This window comes from Chanodichthys erythropterus, chromosome 12, assembly GCF_024489055.1.
Source record: "Chanodichthys erythropterus isolate Z2021 chromosome 12, ASM2448905v1, whole genome shotgun sequence".
NCBI lineage: Eukaryota > Metazoa > Chordata > Actinopteri > Cypriniformes > Xenocyprididae > Chanodichthys > Chanodichthys erythropterus.
Genome location: NC_090232.1, coordinates 17,037,989 through 17,061,969, shown reverse-complemented (window position 1 = coordinate 17,061,969; position 23,981 = coordinate 17,037,989). Strand labels below are relative to the sequence as shown.

At 35.7% G+C, this 23,981-nt stretch overlaps 2 protein-coding genes across 2 annotated transcripts in view; both read right to left on the bottom strand.

Moving 5' to 3' along the window:
* Window position 1: 1 nt before the first annotated feature.
* exosc9 (exosome component 9) lies at window positions 2-4,853 on the bottom strand. Its single transcript, XM_067403885.1, has 12 exons — window positions 4,714-4,853; window positions 4,507-4,601; window positions 4,244-4,363; window positions 4,051-4,153; window positions 3,594-3,731; window positions 3,416-3,498; window positions 3,066-3,198; window positions 1,278-1,366; window positions 700-846; window positions 386-504; window positions 225-288; window positions 2-111 (listed from the first exon to the last, which is right to left on the bottom strand). Exons 1-12 carry the CDS (start codon window positions 4,777-4,779, stop codon window positions 87-89), a joined length of 1,182 nt encoding a protein of 393 aa, XP_067259986.1. The 5' UTR covers window positions 4,780-4,853; the 3' UTR covers window positions 2-86.
* A 7,269-nt stretch (window positions 4,854-12,122) lies between these two features.
* limch1a (LIM and calponin homology domains 1a) overlaps window positions 12,123-23,981 on the bottom strand; it is a 72,415-nt gene continuing 60,556 nt past the window's right edge. Inside the window, exons 29-32 of the mRNA XM_067404223.1 lie at window positions 22,386-22,494; window positions 19,062-19,170; window positions 18,879-18,981; window positions 12,123-14,641 (exon numbers count right to left, since the gene is read on the bottom strand). Coding sequence (XP_067260324.1) covers window positions 14,616-14,641; window positions 18,879-18,981; window positions 19,062-19,170; window positions 22,386-22,494 — 347 coding nt within the window. The 3' untranslated portion in view covers window positions 12,123-14,615. The remainder of the gene's footprint in view (window positions 14,642-18,878; window positions 18,982-19,061; window positions 19,171-22,385; window positions 22,495-23,981) is intronic.

The window sequence follows — 23,981 nt, the reverse complement described above, 5'->3', positions numbered from 1 at the left end:
TTTTGTAATACAAAAAAATATCAAATAGTGTCCAGTGGTATGGGAGTCTGATATATAATAGTTTCTTTCCTTTGCAGTGCTGAAGTTCATTTTTTCTTCTTCTTGGGTTTCCTTAAAAAAAGGATTAGATTTGGTTATATCACACTGTATAAGGGTATGCATTACAGGGGTATGTTGTACTTATATGAGTGAGGTAAGAGAACAGATTTATGGACTTTACTCACTGGGCTTCTTCATTAAGAATGACAACTTCCTCCTCTTCACTGTCTGAGATTATCATCACCTCATCTGCATGGACACACACACACAAATACATTTTTGGGAAGACAATTTCTCCTCAGATTTTAGAACAAACACAGCACAAAAAGTCTCACACACAATGTACCTGTTTTTCTGTCCTCTGTCAGAGGCTCATCCTCTTCATCCTCATCAAGTCCCCATGAGTTCACAATGCCCTCACCTACCTGTGCAGTTCCCGTAGCAACAAGAACAGGAGAGGGAACACTGACTCTGGGGTTAAGGAGTAATATTTGGGTAAACCTGGCACAGCAATACAATATTCATTATGTATTCTCCAATAAGACATCAAACCATCACTCAGCTTTTTCTGCGTTCCTAAACAAGATATTAAAACATTCTCAATCAAAATGAGTTTTTCTAAATCTGGATATTCCCCATGTTATATGGGCATTCGGATACACTTCTGTGGTAGTTTCTGTTCTGTTCACAATGTCATTAGCTGTCTCTTCAACATCTGTCATCTCCACCGGGGCTTTGTCTCTCTTAAGGGTTGTGATGCGCTCTTTGGGCATGGACTCAGCAAAGCCAAACTTTCCACCCTCCTTTCTAAAAAAAACAAGGGTTAAATTAAAGGGTAATTTAATATAAATGTATAATATAAATGTGAATTATTCCATTGCTTTATATTTGCTCTAATATGACACTAAAGGGCTTTTCTCACTGTCATCATTCTAAACACCACTTTTAACCCCGGGTAAAGGAACATTTTACACTTGTAATTTAGAAGCGGGGTTAGCAATGGGAAACGTCAGCTTATGAATACCCAGGATTAATTGTTAACCCCGGGTAAATATAGTTATGTGACACGTGAAGCAAAATAACCCAGGATTCCATTTACCAGGGGTTTAGAATGACCCAGGGTTAACTATTTCAAGTGTAAAAAGCCCTAAAAGGCCTTTAACATCAATTTAACAATTTAACATCAAATTCCAACATTTTATTTATTTATTTTAAATCATCTTAAACTGCACACAAACCTGATTTTTCTGTCATTCTCTAAGGCTTTGTTGATGAGCTCTGAAATTTCAGAAACTTTTACGCTTGCTATTTTGCTGCATCTTAAAACCTGCAGAAAAAAATGTCTATATGATTATACTACACTGCATAAAAATGCACAAAGTACAGATTAATAGTGAAAAATTTTAATGTGACAGATCAATGCAATTAATTACAAACCCGATTCCAAAAAAGTTGGGACACTGTACAAATTGTGAATAAAAAAGGAATGCAATAATTTACAAATCTCATAAACTTATATTTTATTCACAATAGAATATAGATAATATATCAAATGTTGAAAGTGAGACATTTTGAAATGTCATGCCAAATATTGCCTCATTTTGGATTTCATGAGAGCTACACATTCCAAAAAAGTTGGGACAGGTAGCAATAAGAGGAAGGAAAAGTTAAATGTACATATAAGGAACAGCTGGAGGACCAATCTGCAACTTATTAGGTCAATTGGCAACATGATTGGGTATAAAAAGAGCCTCTCAGAGTGGCAGTGTCTCTCAGAAGGCAAGATGGGCAGAGGATCACCAATTCCCCCAATGCTGTGGCGAAAAATAGTGGAGCAATATCAGAAAGGAGTTTCTCAGAGAAAAATTGCAAAGAGTTTGAAGTTATCATCTACACTGCATAATATCATCCAAAGATTCAGAGAATCTGGAACAATCTCTGTACGTAAGGGTCAAGGCCAGAAAACCATACTGGAAGCCCGTGATCTTCGGGCGCTTAGACGGCACTGCATCAAATACAGGAATGCTACTGTAATGGAAATCACAACATGGGCTCAGGAATACTTCCAGAAAACATTGTCATGAACACAATCCACCGTGCCATTCACTGTTGCCGGCTAAAACTCTATAGGTCAAAAAAGAAGCCATATCTAAACATGATCCAGAAGCACAGGCGTTTTCTCTGGGCCAAGGCTCATTTAAAATGGACTGTGGCAAAGTGGAAAACTGTTCTGTGGTCAGACGAATCAAAATTTGAAGTTCTTTTTGGAAAACTGGGACGCCATGTCATCCGGACTAAAGAGGACAAGGACAACCCAAGTTGTTTTAGTGCTCAGTTCAGAAGCCTGCATCTCTGATGGGGTTGCATGAGTGCGTATGACATGAGCAGCTTACACATCTGGAAAGGCACCATCAATGCTGAAAGGTATATCCAAGTTCTAGAACAACATATGCTCCCATCCAGACATCGTCTCTTTCAGGGAAGACCTTGCATTTTCCAACATGACAATGCCAGACCACATACTGCATCAATTACAACATCATGGCTGTGTAGAAGAAGGATCCGGGTACTGAAATGGCCAGCCTGCAGTCCAGATCTTTCACCCATAGAAAACATTTGGCACATCATAAAGAGGAAGATGCGACAAAGAAAACCTAAGACAGTTGAGCAACTAGAAGCCTGTATTAGACAAGAATGGGACAACATTCCTATTCCTAAACTTGAGCAACTTGTCTCCTCATGCCTCAGACATTTGCAGACTGTTATAAAAAGAAGAGGGGATGCCACACATTGGTAAACATGGCCTTGTCCCAACTTTTTTGAGATGTGTTGATGCCATGAAATTTAAAATCAACTTATTTTTCCCTTAAAATGATACATTTTCTCAGTTTAAACATTTGATATGTCATCTATGTTGTATTCTGAATAAAATATTGAAATAAATTTGTACAGTGTCCCAACTTTTTTGGAATCGGGTTTGTAAAAATAAGTCAAATTAGACTAAAGAAATTCTTACACACACTTACCTGGTCTTTCAGTAGCATGATCCCTCCACTGGACTGAATGGAGCAGATCTCCTGATGTTTGTTCATGGCTATCACCAACAATCCATCCTTCACTCGCTCTTCTCGTTCACAAGGGTCCACAAGCAAATACGAGCTTAGGAAGGAATAACAAGTAAACAAAGAAATATAATTTCTCTTATGTCAACTGAAAACTTAATTACTGTAAACAACAGCATGAGCAGAAGAGAAACTCAATACATAGTAGTATTTGCAATAAGTAAACTGCAGTGAATTCATTTTTCTAATTGCCTGCCAAATCAGATCAGTGAAGAGATTGTTTTAAGAGATTGTGTGCATGTGATGTTTCTTACCCCTGCAGGAAGAAAGCAAAGCTGACACATATGGGCATGTGATAAATGCTCAGAGGAATTGGATCTCTCTCCTCTGGACTGAACTGCTCAGAACATACACAAAAAAATTATAGAATAAACCACCAATATGAAAGATACCATCTGCCAAATGAATCCATTCTGGGGTTTCAGGACTCACCACAGTAACATCTTGTCCCTGAATAGCGACATCTGGCCGCCTAAAGTGTGAGAGTGCAGATATGGCAGCAATGCTTGCTGCATCCATCAAGTTTCCATCATGATTCAACACATGGACATCAACCCGTATCTGCCAAACCTGTCAATAACAGAAGTACTAAGCTATTATTATTATTATTATTATTATTATCTATGTTAAAAATAGTAGTGCTGCTTAATAAGTTTGTAGAAACCATGATATATTTTTCAGGATTCTTTGATGAATTTTAAGTTCAAAAGAACAATATTTAACAGAATTTTTTGTAACAATTTCTTTACTGTCACTTTAGTTCAATTTAATGCATCCTTGCCGAATAAATTAAATTAAAAAATTCATAAAAAAAATAAATAAAAACATTCTGAACCCAAACTTTTGATTGATAATGTATATGTTATCATATGACAGGTATGTATATTACCTTTTCTCCTGAAACTACACATAAAGACTCAGTGTCTATGCATTTAGAATTCCTTAGACACCTCTCAAGCTGTCTGTTTAACAACACCAACAGCTCTGACTGCCTATAGAACACACACAGAAACACACAGGGGGTAAGAAAACACACAAGAGAATAATTTACAATTATTATTTGTATGTGACTGAGTGCGAACCTGTTTGGCTCAAAGGCTGGTGATGCCATGGGAGACAATTCCAAATTAAAAAACATGATGCCTTCTGTGGGACGAGAATCTTTTGGAGGGACCAACTCACAAGATACCTGACACAGCACCCTGAAAAGAAAAACATGTGTTCAAAATGGGATTTACCCAAACAACGTACTAGACTATCTTCTCGAAGATAGTATTGTTATGGCTTCAACTCAGAATTGGTGGTTTATAAGCACTGTAATTGTTAAAGAAACTATAACTGATACCTTGTTTTTCCAAGTTCCACGATGCAGCAGCCATAATCGGTTCCAAAAGTGATTTTAATATTCCGGTAATCGTATGTCTGTCTCCCATCTAAGCGCTACAGAAAACAGATATATGGTTCAACTACTCAGCTGGAGATGTGGATTATAGAATGACAATAATTACAAGCTTCCATTGCTAATGACATAAAAAAAATAGGTGCAACTTACTTTTTTCTCTTCTATGGCTTTAAGAAGAAAAAGCCTCTCGCAGTTTGACAGCGGAGTATCCCTCATTTTGACAGCTTGAATATATCACATAAACAACTCGATTCACTGCGTCCTCTCACACGCTTCTTTCAGCGGAGAACCTGCGCAATGTTATGACGTAGTATAACGTTGGCGCACGGTATTTGCGTAAGAACTAGATAAGCGGGGTGAACGGTGGCGCAGTTTCCCATTTGATAAAACCATGGATAAAACGCAAAACACCATTTCCAACAAATAAATAAATAAGAATGTTTTTTTTTTCGTACTAATAGACATTACTTTGGTAAAATATTAGCCCGCTAAATATAGTTTCACGAGTTTAGACATGAAATCAAAATAAAGTAATACTATGAAGTTAAATTTGTGCCATATAATTAAACAAAAAATCTAGCATTTTGCAAACAAACACGATCTGCTTTGCAAAGGAAAACTCGACTCGCAAACAAACAGAAAGTGATGGGCAGAGGTCAGTTTGAGTGAAAACGCAGATGAGTAACAAATATATTGTTTAAATAAATGAGCCAACATATTTCACAAATAAATACAAACCAATGACATACCAAATCTAGTGCATACAAACGTACAAACGTTTTTCAGACACTTGCCTTTTTATGAAATGGCTTTCTCACAAATGTAGTTGAGCAACTTCCTCTTCCAAAACAGCAGATGGCGCTTTGCTATGGGTCAATTTACGCTTTTCAACACATGCGTTTATAAAAAGAATAATAATAATAAACTTTGTTATAGCGCCTTTAAAAGTTGCATCTCAAGGCGCTTTACATACGAACATACGAGCTCGGACCCCGGGGGAGGGGTCCGAGCTCGGAATTTGGCCCGAACCCAGAGTACTCCAGCCAGTGAGGTGATGGAGGGATTCTGTTAAACTTGTCACGGGATAGAGGTGAGTGACGGCTTTATTTAGGCTGCGGCTTCCTTTTGCACTGATTGGTTGATTACCTGAACGTGCATTACCTGAACGTGCACCTGCCGAATTTTGTTAAAAACTTAAAACTTTTCCGAATCTTGCCAGAATTGGAAAAAAATGTTTGATTTTTTTTTGTTAAAAAGGACTATAATTTGTTGTAAAAGTGATAGCCTATTACATAGGCTAGCCTTGTATAGCTGTTGTAGACTGTTTTAACCTTTTTTACAATCTATGGTTTTAACAAATAAAAAAAGTTCCAGATCAGCACCAGGTCAACGAGCACACGTGGGATCAAGAACTAGTTTCTAGGTTTCTACATTGTTGACTACAGGTTCCCAAACTGGGGTACGTGAGCCAAGAGGGCGAATAATGCTGATAATTCATTTAATTCTACCTTAAAATAATATTAAAATCGAGCATGTATTTCTAATTACCAAAATGTCGTAAATCCAGTACATTTAATCAAATGACCTCATCTTTTGCAGTCAAAAATGACTCTATCAACACAAGCAGCATGCATATGATATAGATTGCGTACAGAATCTGCTGCCCTAAATCGCGCTAAATTACTGTCGTTCTCGACAATGCACCTTTATAAAAGTAGAGATTTGGCACTATACTCGCATGAAGAACAAATATAGACACAGATAATGGATTAATTTCGATTTAAGACTCGAACTTTCTCCTATACAAAACACACTTTGTGTGAGTTCTTGTATGATAACGAGCAAGAATGCATTGTTCCCAAATATCCACATGACTGCAAACGTGACATTATTATACAACAGGTCAAAAAACAAAACATAAATTTTAACGAAGTACTGTCAGTATTTCCTCTATTTTACAATGAAATAATAGTTCTAACGAAAACCACAGCAGAACTACAACACACTTCTGTGTTTCGCAAACAATTCTGCGGCTTTGAACGAATCGTGAGAGTCAATGATTCAATGATTCATTCACAGCCACTTGCTTCGTTACTGAATGAATGACTCGATGACTCACTCATAAAAACAGTGACTTGCTGCCACCTACTGGCGGTTTTAGTTTAATGTTCAAAAGTTTTACTTCGTTTTACCATTGCATATTTCTCTATTGAACATTTTTTTATTTAAAACATTGTTTTTTAAAGTTATTCATAAAAGTAAAAAAAAAAATGCAGTGGAAAATCAATTTAGAGGGCAAATATTGTCCCTTAATGGTAAAGGTGTGACTGCAGTGGAAGTGGAAGAGAGTACGCGGAAGGATTTTGAAGTCAGACGCTTCAGAGCTAGACGCGCGTAAAATTCGCTCAATTCGCGCGTCTAAACAAAGTTTGTTCAGACGCGAATTCGCGTCATGGGAGGGGCTTTCATCTCTTTCTGCAAAGATCCTCTGAATAAACACATAATCTCGTCAGTTGGAAACCTGTAGCGGCAATTTAACTCGGTTATGCCGGCCGACTTTTGCTAGCTAGAAGGTGGGCTAGTATCAACGGCTAAAATCATGCAAAAAGTTTTACAACTAACCAGATTGTCCGATTTCTTCGCTTATTCTCTTCCAGGCAAGGTCCTTTTTATTCCTGTCTCGATAAAAATATGATGACACATCACAGAGCTCAGGGTGGCCACACACAGCGACATCTTTGTTCTGGTCTCCAGCATCACTGATCACATCATAAACACGTTATTACCAAAGCAGAGTCCCTGATTGGTTAACGCGCCGCGAATTTACGCCAAAATTCAGATTTTTCAACTCGGGCGTTTGGGCGTCAGACGCTCAATTCGCGCGTCAGCCGCGTGAACGCTCAATTCGCGCCGCGCCATTCGCGCGTCAACGGCCGATTCTTTTGTGTGCGTGAGAAACATTAGCTTATTCTGAATTTTTGTATGCAATTGCCTTTGAATGTAGGCTATTATGTATTTTTTTAAAATTCATATATGATATCCAGCTGAAACACTAATTGCACGAACAGCGATATTTTACGTTGTTTAACCGATAGATGAATCACTTTGTTGTAAGAAAGGTCACGGGCAAGACGAGGCTTGTGCCTATACACAATGGTCTGTAAATGTGAAAAAAATGATTTATTAAGAAATTAAGCGTTTATTAAAAAATTAGACTGATTTATTAACCAGTCCCCTTTCAGTGCAACAATTTGGATCATTTGATGGGTCATAATCTCGTGCAATCTGTAACCAAATAATGTGATTTATCATTTGATATCATTGGAAAGCTATTGTTACCCCGAATGTGCCTGTGGCAAATTCACATGTACGCAGATGTCCCTTTTAAAAAACGCTGTTAATGGTACCAGCCGAACACGACTAAGCAGGCAGCGTTGTATACTAATATTGTTCAGCTGGTGCTCTTGTGTAGGACTGTTGCTCTCATAACGTTATGATGGATGGGCTGCACACTCGCCAGTCCTTTGAGCAGCTCAACGTGATACCCGCTTATTCAGCACAAAGACGCGTGGATATTTGCATCAAAACCCACTCTATCATCTCCTGTCTCTTTTCCACCTACATATAAACTTAAACGACACAATAACTATTTGACCTAGTTCATGTCAAATGTCATGCAAGGTTCAAACTAAGTAAGATCAAATAAATGTGAATAGCTAAAGGCCTATGAAGCCAAGAAACTATACAAAATGTTTGGTTATGAAAAAATTCTGCATATTTTCACAAGTGTTTTAGTAGCTTTAAAGCAATCACTATTCCCATTATTTGCATGCAATAACATGCATGTGCATTTTATGTTTTTGTTGTTGTTCTGAAGCAGCTTACAACCTCGTTATTTTAGTCCTATTTTAACATGCAATGTGTGTAATATGGACTTCTATAAAATCAGCTTCAGAAGTGTGGAGCGTTCTTTTAATTTCCAAGCTGACTAAATAAATACATATTTCCACAAACGACAAATCAGTGCACTGTAAAAAATTATATTCTCAATAAGTTGACAACATATGTTTTTACATTGCTTTAACTCATCAAAATAAGTTAAGCAATTTTCAACTTTTTTTATAAGTTATACAAGATTCAACTCATTTTTTAAAGCCAGTTTAATGTAATTTAAGTTGAAATGACTTAAACATCCAAGTTGATTGTACTTAAAAATTAAAGGCAGCAACTCCTTTTTTTAAAAAAAAAAGTGTGTTATGTGTTGTGTAGGAAAAAATTCAGGTTTGTGGTAGGTTATGGGATTTGCTTTTTAACTTTTAACTCAAAAGAATGTTGTATGCATAATACACAAAAGTTTTTAGGCTTATATGCAAAATATATATTTGTAATCCTATAGTAATATATCATTAGGCTGCTGGATGATATGATGCAGGTGGAGGCAGAGATGATGGAGAGACATGTCAAAAGCATAATACAATGAGACCCATAGCCACGTGTCAGTAACTGACTTAATCAGCTGAACTTCGGGGCTAATAAAAGCCACAGAGCCCTCGCATAAGAACAGTTCAGAGGACTGCACCAGAGAGACTTTGTGAGTAGCCTATTGCAGTACTTATGATGGAGTACAGCTACCTAACGTCTACTGCATACGAGTCTGGGATGGACACCGGACGAACTTCTAGCCGCTCCACGGAGTTCAGCTCCTGCAGTCAGCCCTTCAGTTTTCAATATAACAGGTGCAATTTAGGTAACACAAGCAGTTGCCATTTCATTGCGCCCGGTTCTCATCAACCCTCACACTACATAACAGGTTGGTCTATGCTTTAATTATATTAATTAGTATATTACATTAATTAAGAATGTAATTATTTGCATTTGACTAAGATTTCAAACTTAAAAGAGCTATAACCCTTTTAACTGCAGAAAAAAAACAAAAACTTTTAACTGGAAAAGTAGCCTACCCTTACGAAAAGCAAAAAGTATGCTATTAGTATACTTGTTTTAAACTATAAAATAAGGAAGTATACTTTCAGTCTACTTTTTATATACTTCTCAGAAATAAAAAAATACTTAAAATTGCACTTAAGTACACTTGACTTACATTGATATAAAAGTCTAAGTATATTTGGCCTATACTTGGACTCAGTCTTTTAGGAATATAGTGGTGTACTTGAAGTGCAAAAATAATATATAAAAAGTAAACAATAAGTGTGATGTTATGTTGACTTAAAGAAAACTTACAAGTATACTTGCACTAAACTAGTAGTTTACTGAGAGTATATTTCAAAGTGTACTTTCATATACTAAAAATGTACTACTAGTATTAAAATAGTAAACTACTAGTATACTTATAACTTGTTGTACAGATGCAGTAAAAATGAGAAACGTAGCACTAGTTGTGTACTTAAAGTTTACTACTGTTACACTTTTAGAACACTTAAATGTATACTTCTATTGGGCCAATTTAGTCCCAAGCGGTATTAAAATAGTACACTTACAAGTTTACTGCTAGTTAATTGATACTTGTATACTGCATAAAGTATACTTAAAAAATGTAATTGAACATTACTTTAGTATACTTGAAGTATACTAGTTTTTCGTAAGGATATCACGATTTCCACCAAAAATATCAAGCTGCATAACAGTTTTAACTAATTATAAAATATTTCTTGAGCACCAAATAAGCATATTAAAATGACTTCTGAAGGCTCACTGTAAACTCTAGTAATAAAGACTAATTTCATTTCATTTCCAGTTCATCACAATCTTTTGAGTTATGAACGAGGCGTCCAGGAGAGACGCAAACAAAGACGCGTCCGCACCATCTTCACCAGCGCGCAGCTGAAAGCGCTCGAGCGCATCTTCTCACTGACTCATTATCCAGACATCTACACGCGAGAAGAGCTCGCGCAGGAGATCCATCTTACTGAAGCTCGAGTTCAGGTATATGTTCTTCTGTTCTTATCTTATGTGTCATGTTCCGTTTGGTATCTGAGAGTTCAAGAAGACCCCCTTCATAACCATACAAACGATTATAAACAAGAGCGTATTTTTTTTAGAATTTTAGAGAACATCAATGAACAAGCTCAAGGGGAAGGGAGATTTTTTTATTTGTTTTAACATGTTCAGAGGTAGCCTAATAATATATGATAGCCATATAACCTATGTTTAATTTATCATAAATAGCCTATCTAATAGTGTTGGTTGTGTACTATTGTATATGACAAGTGTTCTAGGGCTAGTTGTCGTCAAAACACAAATTACGCTGAAATGAATAGGCTACAATTCTTCTGAGCCACTATACATGCATGTGTAACAGTGATTAGGCTTTAGTAGGTCAGGTGAGTTTAAAGTATATTTATTAAAAAAGGGTATCTATTATTTTATTTTATTTTATTTTATTCAGGTCTGGTTCCAGAACAGACGCGCTAAATTTCGTAAACAAGAGCGCGCGGCCACATGGATTGAGTCATCTAAAGTGCACAGTTCGCCTTCTCACGACAGCTCCAAAACAATGACGGTTCCTGACCCAGACAGCACACAACCCACTCTTACCCTAACCGAAAACCAGAAACAGGACAGCAGCAGTGTCAGAGAGGGCCAAGCTCCAGAAGAACAGGCCTTGTTAGGCGTAACTTCTCTGGAAGCACAGAGGTCAAGCCGTCACCAAACTCACTGTGCAGCAGCTGCGTGCATGTGTTGAGCATCACTGTTTAGATCTCAGTTAGTGCCATTTCCTAACCTTATTTATCTGTTAGGGTCTCATGTAAGAGGTCATGCATGTTTTGGGAAAACAACAACAACAAAGTTTGTATGGATATGGGAGACATTCTAGAATTATCTTTTTTTATTGTATTGAATTCATGCAGTTGGGTAGAAAATCATTCCACATACTGTAATCTTTTATTGCTTTTTGTTCTAAAAGAGAGAGTTTTGCTCCAGTGGTTTATATATTAACAACTAATATCATGTGACAAAAACTGCACCTTAAAATTACATTCCTACACTCTAAGAAATGCTGGGTTAAAAACAACCCATGTTGGGTTGAAAATGGACAAACCCAGCAGTTGGGTTAAATGTTTGCCCAACATGCTGGGTAGTTTTATTTAACTCGACTATTGTTTAAAAATGACTATATGGCTGACTTAAAATGAACCCAAAATAGGTTGGAAATTAAAAATCAGACACATAATTACTAGAGGCAACAATAATCATCAAAAGGTGAACATTTATTGATAAGCAATTTAATAAATGTTTATTGTTTGATTATTATTCAATCAACTTATTAATAAATGTTCATTTATTAAACATTAATAATTTCCAACATAATTTGGGTAAATTTTAAGCGAGCAATACAGTAATTTTGAACAATATTTGGGTTAAATAAAACAACCCAGCAGGTTGGGCAAACATTTAACCCAACCGCTGGATCAAAACAACCCAATCGCTGGGTTTGTCCATTTTCAACCCAACTTGGGTTGTTTTTAACTAAGCATTTTTTAGAGTGTATATTCAGTCTCCTTGAAGTCACAAACACAAGCAGGTGGGTCGAATGCAACTGCATTTAAAATAGTTTATTATAGTTTATTTAAAAACATACACTTGCTATAAAAGCCATTGCATTTCAGCGTCTTGTAGGTTGTCTTATATCGCTCATTTTTAAAAGGGTATAATAAATACAGAATATGAAATGTATCTGTCACACACATGTCACTCATCCTTGGCTAATCTTTCCAGTAATTATTATTGCCTTACTTTTGTTTCAGTTCATATTCTTACAATGTCGGAAAATAAACCAAATGATATAGAGGCAAAAGTCAAAACCCCCCGGATCTAAATGATGATGTCTTTTAATCAAATTTCAAACAGAAAGCATAAGCAGAAGTTATAAAAGCAGGAATTATATGCTATTTTTGCTGAATATAATCTGTCGTTTCTTGTATTTGAAATTTCAATGACATTAGGAATTCCACTGAATATGAAATCCTTGATTTAGATGAATATAAATATGGCTATTTAACAATTTTAATCTCTAAATGCACATGAAATGAGTGAAAAGCTTACAAAGGGTGTGCTTTTCATTTTTAAGTCTCTTGCTCGCACATTCATAGAGTGTTTGAATAAAGTACAAGGGTAAAAGCAGAGTGCTCAGTGCATATGCATAATACTCTCACCAATACACATTGGTAACTTGAAGCTTTGGATGCAAGGACACTAGACATTATCTAGGAGCGCATTTCTAAGGCACAACATTGCAGAAGAGAGAAAGGCAACAGAACACATAAAAAAACAAAAACAAAAAAAAAGACTATTTTTAAAAGCTAACAAAGGGTTACACTTTACATTACATTGCTTAAGTTATTACATCAAATATGTTTGATTACGTAGAGCTGCTTTGCACCCTGTTAATGTTATTACTTCATTTAAGTAGCATGTAATGTATGTGTAACATTGACATTGTAATGTAAAGCGTCACCAAGGAAGGTTTCTGGGATCATGCAATTTTCTTACCATTCAAATGCAGAGCAAAACATAAATATTAATAACAAAGTTTGAAAAATAATCGAATGGAAATGTAAGATATACCTGCTAGCAACATGCTGTCTACATGGGTTGTTAAACAATACTGCACAAATAAAGTATCAAACCCCTCACTTATCAAACAAGATAAAACAGGCAATGCAAAATGGAAGAAGGAATAGAACATTAAATCAAATCCACTCCAGTTCATGAAGACATGTTTTTTCAAACCATAAATAAAGGTAATGGACAATCTTATCAGTATTCATTTCATGTTGTCAGTTAAGGCATCAGGACAAATCAGCTAAGCCTAAGAGTCGCACATCATGCGTTCGTCTGTTAGTACAACGTTTATTAATAATGTGAGAGACCTGCAAGACCTTTACAAAAACTGAGATTATTTATTATTAATAAAATAACAGATGCAAAATTTTCTTGGATGAAAACTGGACGTTTGTGCTACCTCACAATAGAAATGGATTCAGTCACACTCTACATTACAGTGCCCATGTTACAGAGTACAAGTATTTGAGTAATACTAAAAGTTTGCTTGTGAATGTTTTTTAATTCCATGTCGTTATTGTTGTCTTAAATAAGTATGTGAATGCGGGCGCTTCTAGCTACACAACCTTAGTAATGTATGTACCATACTGTGACATTCATTTCACCCTAAAAAAATGTCTAAAAATAAGTTGCTTGTTTTGTCAGAATACATTGCTACTTTTGAATGGCTGTCAATGGCAAAATATGTTTTTTGCTTTCATAATGGTGTAAGCCTTGACCCCTTGGCTTCTACAGTCAGTTTTCTTCTGTCATGGCAGAGAATCTTGCAGAGAATGTAGATCTTATATTTATTCATCTTGTTTCTTATATTTATTTTTGGAGTGTGTTTGCAGCCATCAAAATAAAAATTTAGGCAGAACATTAAGCTGGTCAGTGAAAACATTGGAAATATTTTTTGTACTTTTCAGTCAGCTAATAAAGGTTAAAGAGAATGAACAAATCCCCCAGCATTTTACAAAACATCCCAACTTTTCTGGAAATGGGGTTGTATTTGGGGTTAAAATGGCACACGCATTTGATATTATCTCTATCTCCCCATTTAGTACTGAGGTTTGTTGCTGATGCATTTAAACAAGACCGTACGTCTGCATTTGCGTACAGTATGTTTCTGGCCTTATTGCTATTGAAATGTGTGTAACATGGTCACTGTGAGGTAAAGTGCAACCAGTACTTCTCATTCTAAAGTGTAAAATTAACTGTACGAACAGACTCGCTGTAATATATTTTATGGACTCTTTTATCATGTCATATTTCAGCGAGCACAAAAAACAGTCAGTCAAACAAAGTCTAGAGGAAAACCCATCATGCGTTCATGATTCCAGTTTTGACGTTAATGTCTATGCTTGATTGTGCTGTAAGTAAAATAGTTGGAAATGTTGTAGAAACATAAAATCCAATCTTCTTGGGTCTGGTCCTGGCTTGGTTTAACCTGATTTCGGTTCCATTTCCTTGTCAGAAGTGCAGAGGCATCACAATGTTGTTGGCTGGCCAGCAGCTGTAAGGAAGGAGGAGCGCATTAAAACTTGGCTGAAAATTGTCTTGAAAATGTGAATTGTATCACTTTACTCTTGTCCCAGACCCATTAGTTCACTTCAGAATGAAAATTTCTGGATAATTTACTCACCTCCATGTCATCCAAGATGTTCATGTCTTTCAGTCGAAAAGAAATTAAGGTTTTTGAGAAAAACATTCTAGGATTTTTCTCCATATAGTCCAAAAAAGGTTGAAAGTCCAAACTGCAGTTTCAGTGCAGCTTCTACATGGTCCCAACCGAGGAATAAGGGTCTTATCTAGCGAAACTATCTGTCTTTTTCTAAAAAAAAAAAAAAAAATTAATGTATATACTTTTTAACCACAACTGCTTGTCTTGTACTGCTCTGCGTAGGCAAAATCCATTGTCTACAAAGTGAATGTGCAAAGACTAAGTCAAACAACCTTTACAAAAAAAGGTAAAACAATGATGTTGGACAATTTTGAAGTTTTTCGCCCTACCGCGGTACTTCCACCTATGTCACGTGTGACCATTCAAACGTGATTACGTAATGCGTGCCGCATCGCAGAGCTAGTGCAAGATGAGCATTTGTGGTTAAAATGTATATACATTTTTTTTTTTTTTAGAAAATGACCAATCGTTTCATTAGATAAGACCCTTATTTCTCGGCTGAGATCGTGTAGAGCACTTTAAGCTTGCACTTAAACTGCAATTTGTACCTTCAACCCGTTGTAACCGCAGTGAAGTCCACTATAAAGAAAAATTCTGGAATGTTTTCATCAAAAACCTTAATTTCGTTTCAACTAAAGAAAGAAAGACATAAACATCTTGGATGACATTGTGGTGAGTAAATTATCAGGAAATTTTAATTCTGAAGTGAACTAATCCTAAGTCATAAAAATCACTTTCATATTTGTTCAAATACATTTACATAAACAATTACACATATTATAAATGTCCCTCAGTTTCCACCAATTTTACTACTAAAAAGTTTAAAATAAATAAATGAACAAATAACAAATAGAAAACTTGATATGAAATATGGGACATGTGATGTATGAAGAAAAAAAAAAATCAATGCAATTATCACTAGACTTAATCATTATTTGCATTGTGCAAAATTTCCAGTAAAACTGTCAAATTATGTAAAAAGTGTGAAAATATTATAATTAAATTGTAATTAATTTAATTAATTTTACTTATTAATAATAATGACAACATTTAAAGGTGCCCTAGATTCAAAAATTGAATTTACCTCTTCATAGTTAAATAAGAGTTCAGTACATGGAAATGACATACAGTGAGTCTCAAACTCCATTGTTTCCTCCTCCTTATATAAATCTCATTTGTTTAAAAGACCTCCGAAGAACAGGCGAATCTCAACATAACACTGACTGTTACGTAACAGTCGGGGTGTACGCTAGTGATGCGCGGGTCGTCTCATAACCCGCGGACCCCGCGGGTAACCCGCGGGTCGGGTTGGGGCGGGTAAAGAAATTGTCACTTTATTTGCGGGGCGGGTTGGGGCGGGTCATTAAAAAATAAATAAATAAATAAATCCATGTTTGTTGCGTGCAATTCCCTATAGCCTATATTAAATATTTGGGAATAACGATTTTCATATTTTATTAGGTTCTTTGATAAGGTTACAATACGAAGGCCGTAGCAACATAACTTAGGCTACGTGATGTCCCCAAACCTTTGGCGTCACGTCATGAAAGCGGCGCACCAAGCAGCTCCCGGCGCCAGCCACGACAACAAAAACAAAGAAATAAAAGTGAAGATGGAAGACGAGGTGTGGGAGAAATTGAGGTCGGGAATTTACATTAAAAGAAAAAAAAATTCAGGCTGCTAAATCTAATGTTTGGGACCGGTTCTCAGAAATAGCTGAAGCAAGAGACAATCGAGACAGTATCGGCTACGTGCAACTCGTGTGAAACTCGTGTGAAAAAAATATACAAACACGAGAGCCACAAAATGAGCACTTCAAGCATGTCAAGACATATTTTCCGTGTGTTAAATAAAACAAAAGTTCAGTGGTTATGTAGCGTAGGCTGTAAACTGTTGGCCAATACAAATCTGAAATAAAAAATTATTTAGCCTGTTAGATGAATACAGACGCTGCTTTGTAAATGTTGAAAATGTTTATCATTATCTTGTTATTAATATGACCTGATTTATGGTTCATATTCATAATCGTGTGTTGTTGCCTGTTTACAGGGCGATGTTTCCAAGCACTTTCAGGCTGAAATAAAGGCTGTTTTCATTTATATTACAATGCCTAGTATGTAGGGTGGTCACCTGGCTATTGATCTGTTGCAGGACAGTAGATGTGATTTTGCTGGACAATGCGAGACACGTGAGACAGATAAATTTGTGAATTAAAATGTAAATAGTGATTTACACTTGTTGGCAAACTTGGCATACGCGCCGATTAATGTTTCTGCCGGTGGGTGCCCACACTACAATGTTGCTCTTATGGCAACATTAAATTCAGCAGAATTTAATGTTAAATACAACAGAACATTAAATACAACAGAAAATTCTAGATTAACGGCTACACATGCAGGAGGACAAATTTTGAGCGCGCAGATGTAATATCTGAGAGAGAGCGCGGGCGCGTCCAGTTAATCCGCCTGTGAGCGGAGATTGCTCGTGCATTTGATGCGCTCTCGTGATACAATAATGCGCTCTCGACATTTTTCATTATAACAACGCCATATAACCCGCATTAAATGAACTATAAACGTGAGAAGAAAGTCGTGTCTGAACGTCGCAATTTTGTATTGGTTAAAACAAATGGAGAATATCTCGTTTTTCCGTAGGTGCTCGACCATTTCCGTGTGTGGCGCTTGATCGCTGCCGTTCTTTGGAAATATTTGCCATCAGAATGGATGATTACATGCTTTAAATCATCGATTTAGGCAGCTCTTGAGGTTCTTATCTAGTATGTGAGATGAAATCCTTGCTGGCTGTTTACTGACTCAGTTGATGTCCACTCTCTCTATGATTGCATTGGTTGGTTATTTTCACAGCTAGATTTTGACGGCTGCACAAACAGATTTTTAAATGCCTGCCAGTCATAGTTTTTATTATATTTCGTACTGTTGTATTGTAATTTCAGGGATAAAAAAAAACTACAGACGTAAATGAAATGCTGGACACTACTTAAGTCTTGCGGGACGCGGAACAAAGCTCCCAATTTCGGGACTGTCCCGCGAAATGCGGAACGGGCGGTCACCTTACTAGTATGTATATTTAATGGCTGCGGGTGCGGGGCGGGGCGGGTTGTAAAAATAGATACAGTGGTGCAGGGCGGGCTGGGGCGGGCCAAATAATTTCATAAAAGCGGGACCCGCGGGTTGGAAAAAAAGCCGACCCGCGCATCACTAGTGTACGCACCCAATATTTGCATATGCCAGCCCATGTTCCCAACATTATGAAAGGGATTAGACAAGGGCAGCCAGTATTAACTTCTGGATCTGTGCACAGCTGAATCATCAGACTAGGTAAGCAAGCAAGAACAATTGCGAAAAATGGCAGATGGAGCGATAATAACCTCAAACTCATTCAGAATCACGGTAAACATCAAAATAAACACTGTACTTACGCGATTAGACATGCTGCATGATGAACACTTTGTAAAGATCCATTTTGAGGGTTATATTAGCTTTTTTATGTTGTTTAAGGCAAGCGCGAGCTCTTGGGGCGTGGAGCACCAGATTTAAAGGGCCACACACCCTGAATCGGCTCATTTATAATTATGCCCCAAAATAGGCAGTTAAAAAAATTAATTAAAAAAAAATCTATGGGGTATTTTGAGCTGCAACTTCACAGACACATTCAGGGGACACCTTAGACTTATATTACATATTTTTAAAAAAAAGTTCTAGGGCACCTTTAATATTTTGGATACATAAAATGTTAGCTATGAAATTAGCCAAGGAGTTAATTCTGTTAAAAAAAAAAAAAAAAAAAAAAAAACATTCATTACAGAATGCTATTAAACACAGCACATAATTGGATTGTGGTTTGCCAGAAAATGAAAAACTCTTATGTGATTTACATATATTGACAAATTAAAAAGAGTTTATTTTCTAAAGGTCAACAGGTCCCAACTTAAATGAATTAAAAGCTAATGTCATTTAGAACATGTTTTTGATAATCACAGAGATTATCTTACAAAATTCAGAAAAACTAGAAATCACAATAACCTGCACATTTAGGATCAAAGACTCACCCCTTGATTTTATGTAGCATTCTTGACAATTAAGAAGTCCATTTCGAATTCTGACGTCAGTTCCAGCACTTGTGTCGCCAAGTAACCCTTTACACACGCCACACTAGAACACATCAGATATTCATATAAGAAGATGTAGACGTTTCTCATGCACACACAGAGACTAACACAAATGAGCATTACCTTAAAACACTGAATGTGGAAGTACAGCCCCAATGTTTCAATGATCATAGCTGCTCCTTTACCCAAAGGATGTGCACAGCTGGAGCAAAGCTTCTTTCCACTTACTGACCTGCAGAGGGCGCCATACAATGCCATATATTAATGGGTGCATCTCGATCAGCTCCCTATCTTCCCTAGGTAGTAAATCGTGTGCACAAATTTGGGCGCTGGTAAGGAGAGTAAGGCCCATAGCTCACTACACATTGGGACAGTGATGACACAATTTCTGTAACATGACAACGTCCTCATTGTAAAACATCACTACTGGTATTTTTGAACAACAGCAGAGCTGATATTTTTCTTTATGATAATGTCTTTACGACATTATGATAAATACTTTGCTTGTTACTTGTCATTACTGTCATACTTGTCATACATTTGCTTTGCTTGTCATTATGTGAAGTGAGTGAGCACTGGAAGTAGTTTGCGATTGAGACAGTCCGACTCCCTGATCAGCTGACTGAGATGCACCCATTGTAAAAAATTAAACACTGACTTCTTGAAATTGGTAATACAATATCAGTACACTTTACAATAAGGTTTCATTTTTTTAACATTAGTTAACACAAACAAACAATGAAAAATGCTTCAAAGCATTTATTAATCATAGTTTCAATATTTAATTTCAACATTTACTAATGCATTATTCAAATCGAATGTATCTATTTGTTGGACATCAGCTAACATGAACTAATGTTAACAAAGATGAATACATACTGTTACAAATGTATTGCTCATTGTTATTTAATGCATTAACTAATGTTAACTAACGGGACCTTATTGTAAAGGGTTAAGGTGTGTTCAAGCCATGCCGTAATTACCGTAATTACGAGATTTCAACTTTTAAAGAGCGTTCACTTCCTGTAGAGCGTCCTCGTAATTACAACTTGTACACTGGTGGGAATTTTCTGAGCGCTCTTACTTGTACCACATGACTGCTGTACCATCTGACCACTGCAGATTCATTTAGGTGTTGAATGCATTATTCCCAGCTTAAGGACGTGAACAGCTCTGGGTAGAACGGCAAAGGTAGAGTTGAACGTGTTGTCATCTCAAAATTATGATAATTATAACATGGCGTGAACATAGCTTTATCATAGTACAGCATCTTTATGACTATAAATAGTATAATAAATAGGTTTATGTAGAGTGGGGTCCAAAAGTCTTAAACCAAAATTATTGTCTATTTTAATAAAATTGTTTTCAATAAAAATTCTTTGGGTTTTAATTTTTTTTTTTTTTTTTCAAATCCTCAAAATTTATTTCCAGATTTAAATGAAATAAAAACAACAACAACAAAATAATCCCACACTTACGGAAGAGGATTAGGGCCAAGCAATAATAAAAAAATAAAACCATCTCGAGATTAAAGTTGTTAAATTTCGAGAAAAAACTCATTAAATTTCGAGAAAAAAGTCGAGATAAAATGTTGAGATAAACTCCTTAAATTACGAGAAAAAACTCGTTAAATTTCGAGAAAAAAGTCGAGATAAAATGTTGAGATAAACTCATTAAATTACGAGAAAAAAACTTGTTAAATTTCGAGAAAAAAGTCGAGATGTAATTTAATGAGTTTATCTCAACATTTTGAGAAAAAAACTCGTTAAATTTCGAGAAAAAAGCTGAGATAAAATGTTGAGAATAAACTCATTAAATAACGAGAAAAAAAACTTGTTAAATTTCGAGAAAAAAGTCGAGATAAAATGCTGAGAATAGTCATTAAATTAAGAGAAAAAAGTCCTTAAATTACAAGAACAAATTCGTTAAATTGCGAGAATAAATTTGTTAATTTAATGAGTTTATTCTCAACATTTTATCTCAACTTTTTTCTCGAAATTTAATGACTTTATTCTCATAATTTAATGAGTTTATTCTCAACATTTTATCTCTACTTTTTTCTCGAATTTAACGACATTTTTCTCATAATTTAACGAATTTGTTCTCGTAATCTAACGACTTTTTTCTCGTTATTTAATGACTTTATTCTCAACATTTTATCTCGACTTTTTTCTCGAAATTTAACAAGTTTTTTCTCGTAATTTAATTAGTTTTTTCTTGAAATTTAACAACATTAATCTCAAGATGATTTTATTTTTTTATTATTGCTTGGCCCTAATCCTCTTCCGTACACACTTTTGGACCACCAATGTATATATTTTAAAGTAGTAACAAAAGCAAAATGCAATGCAAATATGCTATTTAAATGAATGGGTTTGTGCGCACATAAGCACTTGGCATGATTATGTAACTCCTGAAATGAAAGCATTTATATGGTGACCATACACCAAATCAAGGCCATAACCACCATAAGGCACTGAGTGAGAAAAGTCCCTCCTAATAATTAGAAATGGACAAATTGTCCCCCCAATATTTGATATGCTTGATACTGCTCAGCTGCACTCCATTAGGTATGCACTGCTCTCTTTTTTGTTAGGATGACAAACAGTTTAAAAAGTTACATTTTTAGGCTGGTCTGCAGCCTAAAAATGTCAATGTCAAAATGATGGCCAATTTTGACATTGACAGCTCTCGTCAATGTGAAAATGATGGCCAATCAGATCATAGTAGGTGGGGCTTACTGTTCACAGAAGACGAGTGTGAATGCAACAAAAGATAGACATGTTCAACGACACACAGTCATGGAAACTACTCAACTGTTTTATGGAATTTTGCCATTTTGAATTGAAAATATGCTTTAATTTACATGATCCATGTCATTCATAACTGTATGTGAAGTCAAGAAACATTTTGTTATCCCCCCCAAAAAATTTTCAAGATATGGTTACGGCCTTGCACTAAATTGAAACCAATACTTTTGCATTTCAAGTAGATGCATTAAACTTTATAGGCCAGTTCAACAGCATGACACAGTCACTGTTTCTGGCTGAAGCACACAAATGCATTTGAAGCTTATTACTGAAACGCTCCACATACACACACACACACACACACACATGTGATCGAGTATATGTTGGAGGGAAGGCTCGTACCTGCTGGGTGATGAAGGTGGCGTGTCTTGTGATGGTGTGGGTGATTTTGATGGGTGTTTCCCTAAAACATTTTCACACGACCCAGTCCTTCCAGCAGCCACACACACACAAAAGCAGAAACACAAAACTGTGAAAGCAAGTCATATGCAGAAATGTTCCATGTGCATGGAAAAAAAAAAAAAAAAAACTGATCTGATCTTTAAAACATCCTCCACTCATAGCAAAGCCAAGCAGCAGTTTGGCAAACATGTGTGGTAGCAAGCCAGCATGCATTCCCACACACACACATACACACCTCCTCATCCCTGTGGTCTGGCTCTGGGGTGGACTCTGTTTACGATCAAGTGAGGCAGTTTTCTTCAAATCCTCTTGCCTGCCTTTAGACTTACAGCTCCAAGAGCCATCTGTAATAACACAGAGATAAAAGTTTGTCTGCTAATTTGCTGGTTTAACTGAATATGTTTTGTGATATATATATATATATATATATATATATATATATATATATATATATATATATATATATATATATATATATATATATTCTGATATGTTGGTTTCAGATGTTTGGCTATTTCTAAAAAACGTAGTATGGCATAACCAACATGCCTGAAGAAATCAGTTTAGATCTTTATGAATGTGTGTCAAGGTCATTCATTTTTGTTTTAAAACAATATCAGACTTTTTTTATGAAAGCTTTGTTAAGGTCAAATGTAGTAACCCTAAGAAAACCACTTGATATTCATGACTCAAAAAATATATATGTAGTGTCATATAGTTAATAAAAACAATAAGGATTTTTTTATTATTATTATTATTATTACAATTATTTTAAATAATATATTAAAAATGGGCTGAGGGCAAGCTTTCTTGCTCTGCCTTCCCACATTATGCACCATGCAGGTGTGGCAATATTAATATTATTAATAATTAAAATATTATTAATAGAATAATATTATTCATAATACATTATTAATTGTATAATTATATAAATAAAATGTGCTATGAAAAAAATCGGTCTGTGTGATGAATAAATTTACCAAAGTAGCACACGTGCGATACAGTTTTGCTTGTGTGTGAGACAGAGCCGCTTGTTTGTGTGAAATAATAAAGAAATTTGAAGTGAACATATGCAAATCCATACATTTTTCTCCATTGTAGAGAAGCATACAGTTTTTTTCTCTCAGTGGATGCTTAACAAAAATTAAGAAATTCTGTCACAAATTTTTATCATAATTGAATATTTTATAATAAAACCTTAGACCTTTCTAATGATTTATAAATAGTGATATTACAGCAGTAATATTATTTTGTTTGATATTTTTATTTTGTATAAATACTAATAATAATTAGTCATATCGACAGGCCTATATAAAACCAACATTTTTGGCCAAATTGTGCAGCCCTATAAACAAGCACAACAAACCTGGTGTTCTTTGTAATTTTTCCAGGGAACACTCCCATAATTCCTATGCAGTTTCCACAATGCCATTTCCTCAGCTAGTTGAGCGAGTTAGACGATGACAGGAAAATGAAGTGGCATTTTCAGGGGCTCAACCAAAACGGATGGATGTTGTTTGGATTGTGATTAGTGATATTGGGATATACAAACAAAATTGACAATGTTAATCAAGAGGTGTTATGTTCCTGCAGTCTGCCATTTTTCTGGCACATTAGGTTTGTGTGCCCTGTATGGAACATTAATGCCATTTGTCAGTCACATGCCTATTTAAGTGATGAACTGCACTTGTGGTTGTTTACAGATAATAATTATTATAATTAAAAATAATTTGTTTGTAGAAGTACTTTTCTCAGCCCTCAAAGCACTTTACATGGAAGGGGCGAATCTCCTCAACCACCTCCAATGTGCAGCCCATTTGTTAAAAATGGG

What these genes read in the sequence shown, in the direction of transcription:
- exosc9 (XM_067403885.1), bottom strand. Translation starts at nt 4,779, where the DNA reads ATGAGGGATACTCCGCTGTCAAACTGCGAGAGGCTTTTTCTTCTTAAA. An exon ending in GTGGAACTTGGAAAAACAAG is followed by an intron (nt 4,364 to 4,506) that starts GTATCAGTTATA and finishes TTTTCTTTTCAG; the next exon opens with GGTGCTGTGTCAGGTATCTT. An exon ending in GTGTAGTTTCAGGAGAAAAG is followed by an intron (nt 3,732 to 4,050) that starts GTAATATACATA and finishes TGTTATTGACAG; the next exon opens with GTTTGGCAGATACGGGTTGA.